Below are 8,736 nucleotides of genomic sequence, written 5' to 3'. Positions count from 1 at the left end.
GCAAACATGATTGCTATAGAATATTTTTGTTTATACATCAACGCCTTGTTCATTAGGAGAGGCACATTGCTTAAGTTTTTTAATAACCTTCAAATTTTTGACGAGGCTTTGAATATACGTCAAAACTCTTCAGCAACGAATCCCATTACATGGTTTATTTTTGCGATTGTTACAGTGTTAATTTATAATCTTTCAGTATTTTATTTTTATGTATATAGATTGGGATTCCTAGGAGACATCATACATGATGTCGAAATATTGTTCTTTTGTGCGTTAGTAATTTTTATTTCAAGAAGACTCCGTATACTAAAATCACATGCTCTTAAATTATATTATGATGCTGAACATCTGAGCTGTGATAGTGCAACTCTTTCAAGAAATATTAGCTTGAATATAAGCTCCATACACAAATTCTATGATCTTCTGCATAAATGCTCGCGTCAATTGAATGCTGCTTTTAGTTTTCCGGTGCTTATCAGTTAATATCTAATTGTAAAGAATTTATTAGTTTGAATGTTGATCAATGTTGCAGAAAGTACGTTTACATTAGTACCTGTTTTAAGGGATAATCAGAAATCGTTAAAATAGAAACGTATTGCTCTTTGCAATGTTCTCAACGTCTTCAAATGAAAGTGTCATCATCAGCAATAACATCTTTATGAATTGCAATTTCAGATTATTATTATGATGCTATCATCAGCTGTGATCGACATTTTTTTGCTCAAAAATACAATTATTCTAATTTTATTGTTGGCTTTAAAAAAGGAGGTAAAAGGTGTAAGCCATGTGGTAATTTTTTTTTATGCTATTCATGTTACTTAATTTGACCAATAAATCGACTAAACAGAATGCCATTATTTTTTTTATTGTCGTATAAGATATTGCATTAGAAGATTTCTAGTAATTGTCATTTTCATTACTTTATGTTTTTAGGAAATGAAAGTAATCATTGGCTATTCATTGGGACGTTCTCTAAAGGATGCGATTCTTTTAATCGTGCTTTGTTATTGTGCATTTATTACTAAAAATGAGATATTAATCATACGTAACAATCTCTACGATGTAATTAGAACAGAAAAACAAGGTAAATATTGTTGAAATACTTAACATATAAATGTGCTATTTAAATATTGATAAAATTCTAAAATCTAAGTAGTATTGTTGTTATTTAGATTCTATATATTATTTTATTTCAGATAAAGTTGAAAGACGAAAACTAAGAGCTTTTCTTCAAATGACGTACGACAATGATTTCACCTACACTTTGTGTGGTATAATCCCTATAAATATGTCACTACCTCTCAAATTTTATTCCATTTGTCTTGCATATCTTCTTATTGCGTATCAATTCTCACAATTTATTAACTAAATTATAACAAGTGATTAATAGGATGACTAAGTTATTTTTTAACATTAATGAGTTGTTTTTAATAAACAAGTGTTTGTGTTGTCATTTGTCAGGTTGATATGATATGATAGGTATCTCCAATTTTGAAATAGATTTTAAAAATGTTCTTCACTAATACTGTTTAAGGCTGCAACTATGAAATAATATATGTCAATGCACGAGTACGTCTCAATATTTTTCTTTACTATGCAATAATACGTTTTTATGAATAAATAAACAGTGAAGCTAAATTATTTATTGTTGTGAGTTTTCTCTCTTTATATATTTAGTAGTTTTTCCTTCTTGTCAGTCAGTAATAAATTTAAAAAAATTGTTTTTCTTAAAAAAAAAAAATACGTGAACTATTCCTTAATATGTATATTTACTTTACATTTATAATATAAAAACACCTTTCTCTGTGTAGTAATACAATCACCTTACTATAATCACCTTACCTGTTATTAAAAGAAGTGTTTGTACCGTTACCAATACATTTATATATCATAATTATCGCTCAGTTATCACAATCTATTGTAGTAATGTTTCCAACAAAGACAGTTGTTGGTTTTACCTCGGTATGTGAGTTATAAAATGTAATAAATCTAAAATGTTTTTAGTTTTACATCCTATACTATCGGTCATATAAAATTGTCTTTTTATGTCTGATTACTTTCCCAAAGTTTTAACAGTATAAGCTTAGTGTTAAAACTTTCTCTCCTTCGCAGATTTTAACTCCAACAGTACTCTCTGATTATTAAAGTTAAGTCAATCACATTCCTCCTTATAACTTATATAAATAAGGTTTGTTGATATTTAATGTATGTGTATATTTGAAAAAAAGTTTAGATAAGGTTTAATATTTTTTTCTATAGCCCGTAATTTTTTTATTACACCATTTTCTAACTAAAACTATCTCTTACACAACTCATTCAGACTTTTCTTGATCTTTCGCTACTTATTAATAAATAAATATATAATCTTTCAAAAATCAATAAGTATATTTATTTATATTTGACTATTAATATTAACACTTTTAATTTCTTTTGTTATCTCTCTGACGTAATCTTACGTGGTTTATATACGTTTATATATCGTAATATGGAGTACTTTACATAATATACGAAAAGATTTCAGTTATTCCAATAATGTAATTAAAAATATTCTTTTCCTTTCATAATATCTAAAAATTGGAGTAGTACTAATAATGAAGGAAGGTTTCGATCTTTACCTCGATTGTGGTTATTCTGAACCAGCAGCACCTCTGTGTCCAATATGTAAAATTTAAACTGGCGTAATAAGATTTTTTCTGATTTTTTTTTGTTTAACATCGTCGTTCACAATTGGTCCTTTCCTTAGCCGCATTGGTTAATATTGTAAAATCTATCAATGCAATAGCAACGTTCACAAGGGACTTCTTTTAACAATGAAAGTACTAAGCCCCAAGTGAGATGCTGTTTGGTATTGTGACCTTGAACACTTTACGAATAACCACGCCACGTTGATATTTTATATAGTTGCCTCGAGGGAAATTTAATGATACGAAAATTACTACGTCAATACGGCCATTCTGATGAACTGCTGTGGTGAGTTATTACTTATCTTGTCAAATACCTCTCAAACATGTCTCATCGTTTCTATATGATCTGGAAAAAAATCTCTACAACAAAGGACATGCTCGTTATAATATAAATTATTCTCCCCTTTCTGTCTATTTCAACTTCATAACTTGTTAGAATTTTAGCCACTGTAGTGGATTCGATATCTAATTCACATACATAAAAAAATAAAAAGCGTTTTGAAAATTTGCATGTTTTTTTCAAAATCAAGTTATAGATATTTGTGTCTCTAGATTTAAAGAGATACTCTAGAGATAAGGGAGTATCAGGTAATATTGAGATTAAAAATTATTTAAGAGAATTATTTTATAAAATTTAAAGCGCATTTAACGAAAGTAAAAAAATAATATTTGTTGTCTTTCGGTGTGTTTGAAATTATACTTAAAAATTTTTTGTAATTCATCTTTAGATTGTTTGTATATATAAAAAACAACGGATTATAATAATATGTATTGCATTTGTTGTTACATATTTGGATTTCATAGATTCAGTAAATTATCCACACGTTGTTTCATTTCACATAAATAATAAGCAATTATGTCTTGCATAATAAATCCATTAGCGAAGAGAATTTACTCTACCTGAATTTTCGAACAGCATAGTTTAAATGCTAATATGACTAAGAATTACACTGAACGTAAATAGTTTTGTTTCAATGCAGTGTTCTGTACGCTTGCTTCTTACACATTATACTATTCATAAAACGATAAAAATAACAATCTGAAAATGTAACACAATAATAAACATAATGTTTATTTACTTCACTTAGATTATAATTAATATTTGCTTGTTACTGTATAATGGTATACGTAAGTAAATCTCATCTCATTATTTCAAAATCGCGAGCACTTTGTAAAAACAAAAGATAATTTTCCTTCAACGTTCGTAAGTTAATGAATTTGAATAAAGTAACGTCGGATTTTTAGGAAGCAATAATAAAATATACTTACCTTATAGACCATCTTTTCATTTGCAACAATTTTTTTCTGGAGTAAGGTCGTGGAATGCACAAAAAGAATTAATTACATTTAAAAAAAATGATAACTGAATTGATAATATGATTTAATTATTAGTATAATTTTTGTAATATAGTATTTAATTTTGTTTCCTCTAAATAAGGATAATCTATTGAATTGGTCTATATTTGTTTTTATTTTATCAAATAAGTATGACGTACAGTATCTAAACCTTATTTTCATGGTTTTCATAATGCTAAAAAAGCTATTGAGGAAGTGATAAATACTATTAGACTGAGTGTAAAATTTTAAAGTTTACTACTATTAATACCAAACGTGACTTCAGGAATTCTTTATTTTAACTTAAAGCTTTAATTAGTTTTATTGATCTTTAAATAACTGAATTATGATAGATGAGAGAGTAAAAGTAAATAAAAATATATTGTGACAATGTACGATGAGGAAAAATATTTGAAATCCTTATTGCTGGGGTTGAAAATAGTGATCTTCGTTGCACCCGAAAATTTCTATTTTTAATAAAAAGGAGTAACAACAACACGCCCGGTACCATGTTTTTTTATGATATTATTTTGTCCCTTGGGCATTATGCATTTTATATATTCAGTGGCTTCTTTAATTATCTTCGTTTTCTTGTAGTCTTTATAAATATTGGTTTTATTTTATGTTTATAAGTTGGACAAACAGTTTAGTTATTATAAATAATACTGGAGAAAAATATAAAACTTTTTATTAACAATATAAAGCAATACACTTTTGTAGTTAAGAGTATAAATAATGTAAAATGTGACTGAATATAAAAATATAATGTCATTCAAGTGTAAATTGATGAAGAATTTAATAATCCAGTCAGTCAAAATTTATAGTTTAACGATATTTGGTTTCAATTAAAAAGTTAGCTTTGTGTCATAATTGTGTTTGAGTAATATAGGTGGGCAGGGATTGTTTTTAATATATTGTTGTGGATTTATTAAAATCAACAGGCAATTTTATGAATTTTGCTTTATGAACTAACCTTTAGAGAAATGTCTTCATTGAGATAAGATTTTTATATTACCCCAAATATCGTCGGTCTATCGTATGTCGCATTACAGACTGGCAGTAGGTGACATCGAACCACACTAGGACGAGCACAGAATCTGGCGCAAATGATTGCTTCCGCTCCTGTATAGGATTTACTTGTATTTTTACTCCTAGGCGCAGGTGCTCTTCCCCTTTGTCTTTGTTCAGTGATTTGAATGATGTTGTTATCACTTTTTAATATGCACTTATTTAAACCTAACTTCAAAAACGTTGATTTTTTATTAATTGTTATTTTATGACACCATACGACATGTTTTGTTTAATATTTATGTAGGTTATTAATTTTGTAAATTGACTCTAATTACTTTAGGCAATTTCAAGAGATGCTACGTTTAGTCTGTGAAGTGAACCGGGTGAAGGTCCGTAGAGCTGAATTAGTAAGCGTGGATCAAAATGTCTGTCTGCTCTAATTAACAATCCAATGCACAGTTTGCATTGTTTTTGTGAATGTTCATTTACATATTATATATTTTTGTTTTCATGATTTAAATGCCGAATTCGTGGATTATATAATATTAATGATGTCATTTATTTGTAAAAATACCTATATGATACATAAATACATTAAGACAAATTATAAAAAATATGCCTCAAGTCTATAATATTAAACTAGAAATTTAACTTTACAAATAAATTTTAAAGGTACTATAGTAAAGATTTTTAAAGCAACATATAATGTTTTTTATTCACCCCATTGTTGTTCTATATGCATAAAGAAATATCTACTATTAGATAATATGACAAACAGGACATACAGAGATACATACATTCGTATTCTTAACATCCTATATAATATAAAATAATTTAAAGAGTAAAATTAAATTTTATTAAAATTATATTGAAGAGGATTTAAATAACAAAGAAAGATTTTTATAGTATACAATTTATAAAGAACATTTAATATATTGTGTCAGCTACCTCCAAAACATGTTGATTTTGAAATAAAACAATTTAACTAATAAATAGTGACATGTATTTGAAATCTATTCGGCGGTACGTTTCATTTGATTTCAATAGAATTCCATGTATAATGATTTAAATGAAACTAATGTTAAAGATACTAAGTGTCCACATTTTCATCTCCTCTGCCCGTGATCACGGTTACTGTAAAAGAACCGAAACGTCGTGATTATGTAGTTATAAAATAATGAAAAACGCGTAGTATATTCAAAAATCTTAGTTTCATTTAAATTCCATGTATTTTATTTGGGCGCGAAGTGTATCGTGTGAACTTTAATTAAATTATACTTAATGAACAGAAATGAGAAGAAGGGCAATATTGGTATAAATAAATCAGACTTTGATTTCTTAGAATGAAAAAAGTTTCCAAATGTATGATTACCTTATTCAAATTCATAATAGCATGCAATTAGTGGTTAGGCTTATTTTACTTTCATCTCCATGTCTAACAACTTCATTATCTTATGTATGTACGTCATTTTTGGCTTTTGCTTTCTTCATTAAGTGTCTGACAGTGTAATCGTTATATGACAATTATTATGTAGGTATTTTTGTTTAATTTGATAAAATGTCGATGAAATTCTATTTGTTTATATTTTGTATTAAAGACGCATGCAGTCGTTTATCTATATTGAATATTGAAATTTTAATATAATCATGCCTACAAAACCTTATTAGTCGCATTAAGACATAACAAGATATACATTTACTATATTACGTATTCGATTTGATCACATGATCTCTCAAGCATGATCTAAATAGATAATTATCCCCACACTTGTGATGTGTAGCGAACCGTCATAAGCCTGTTTGTAACTGACAACTAGTATGTATCGAAATAATTTCTGCTTACCATCTAATATGAAACAAATCATGATTTAATTTTTAGAAGGTTTTAATTATCGTGAGCCTTTGATACTTTCCAATACATAAGAATGTGTTATAATTATACAATACTAATGACTGACATATTTTTGCCGAAAATAAAAATACAATTATTGAATATGCTAAACTAGGTTATTCCTTTTTAAATATTCGGCAAATTTGTTCCATGCATTTCTGAAATTCAATTTGAAATAGATTTGATAAAACAAGTATATAAAAACGGTTACTAATTAAATATTACTGTACATTTAATATCACATAAAATATTTGTAAATAGAAAAAAATCTAATTTCCTAAGCACTCCAGCACTAAAAGCTCATTTAATCGAAATCTTCCTGAATTACATGCGATAATATGTTAACGACACTTAAAAAAAAAATGTTTGTTTTTATATTTCATTTCAGTGAACATAAATTTAAATTGTTGATTACATGATACTAATATTTTTTTGAATGTTTTTCTTTAATTACATGATAAGTCAAGCATAAATCGATATGAAAAATTTCATATATGAGATAAATCACAAAAATCTACCTCACTTACCAATGATTATGTTATTTTGAAACTTCATAAGATAGGTTTATTCATTATATTATGGAGATTGCACATATTTATTACCTTATGTTTGTTTTTTCAGAATTTATAGAGTTGTATTTCAATTTAAATCGTCAAGTAAAACGGAGTAATTTTTTTATCAGTTGATAATTTTTTCATTTTATTTTTAAAACAATATTGTCCGTAATAAATACGTTCCAAAGTGAGTTATGATATATTTTTAAAGTATTCATTTCTAATAATAATTTTAAATAAAAGCTGGTAACTATAAATATAATTAAGGTAAGAGTGAAAAAATTATGTTGCTTAGAGATGATAAATAAAACCTTTCACTTATTATTTTAATAATCTTACTTGAGGGAATTCTTAAGAACGATACTAGTTCTGATCAAAGCACAAGACATAAGCACTTAGTCTTAAATCGGGGTAAGTTATATATTCTCACCCCCTGGGGCAGTTACCTTGTTGTAGTGGGAGGTTCGACTATTTTTATGATCCCTAAGTTTATACTTGTAGGTCTTACCATACCGGGCAGACCAGGTGAAAACCTTTTACAAGCTTTTAACCAGGATACAAATGAGGAATTTAATCAGTATCCAGAGGGTGTCCTACTAAGTATTTTTCCGATATTTAGCCTTGGGCATACGGGTACGCGACCCCGGATCCTCGAGCCACCACTTTCATACCTCTATCCTCAGTCCATGAAGGTGGTGTCCTGTACCTCCCCTCATTCCCCTTCCTAACCTCTTTCCCCCCTTCTCTATCTTTTCCTTTCCTGGTTTTACCCGTAAAACGGGGTTTTGGAGGTCAGACGGCAGTCGCTCCGTTAAAACCATTCCCGCCACTCTTATGGTTGCAAAAGTTTATGGACTGGGTACGGCTAGGGCGTCGCCGATAAACGACGCGCAGGCACATCGCCCTACACCTGCGATAAGTGGGCAAGGGCTACCGTGTCAAGTACGGGCACGGCTAAAGACGTTAGTACCCCAAAGGAAACTCCGCTTTGCAACGTGGAATATTGGCTCTCTAACCGGACGATGCAGAGAACTCGCAGATGTACTCATGAGACGTCGGGTCCAGTGTGCGTTCCTCCAGGAAACTCGCTGGAAGGGCAATAAGTCTCGGAACATCGGACAGGGTTACCGGCTGATATACACTGGGTCGCCTTCAGGTAAAGCTGGTGTAGCGGTAGTGCTATCTGAAGAGCTTCGGAATGGTCTTCTTGAAGTTGATCGTCGCTGCGACCGCCTGATGCGGGTGCGGGTACTGATCGAGG

At 29.2% G+C, this 8,736-nt stretch overlaps 1 protein-coding gene across 1 annotated transcript; it reads left to right on the top strand.

Annotated features, from left to right (window-relative positions):
- The first annotated feature begins 625 nt into the window (after positions 1–625).
- LOC133320801 (uncharacterized) lies at positions 626–1,369 on the top strand. Its single transcript, XM_061529452.1, has 3 exons — positions 626–789; positions 934–1,084; positions 1,197–1,369. Exons 1-3 carry the CDS (start codon positions 685–687, stop codon positions 1,367–1,369), a joined length of 429 nt encoding a protein of 142 aa, XP_061385436.1. The 5' UTR covers positions 626–684.
- Positions 1,370–8,736: the final 7,367 nt, after the last annotated feature.

This window comes from Danaus plexippus, chromosome 5, assembly GCF_018135715.1.
Source record: "Danaus plexippus chromosome 5, MEX_DaPlex, whole genome shotgun sequence".
Lineage (NCBI taxonomy): Eukaryota > Metazoa > Arthropoda > Insecta > Lepidoptera > Nymphalidae > Danaus > Danaus plexippus.
This window is presented reverse-complemented; position numbering and strand designations above follow the sequence as displayed.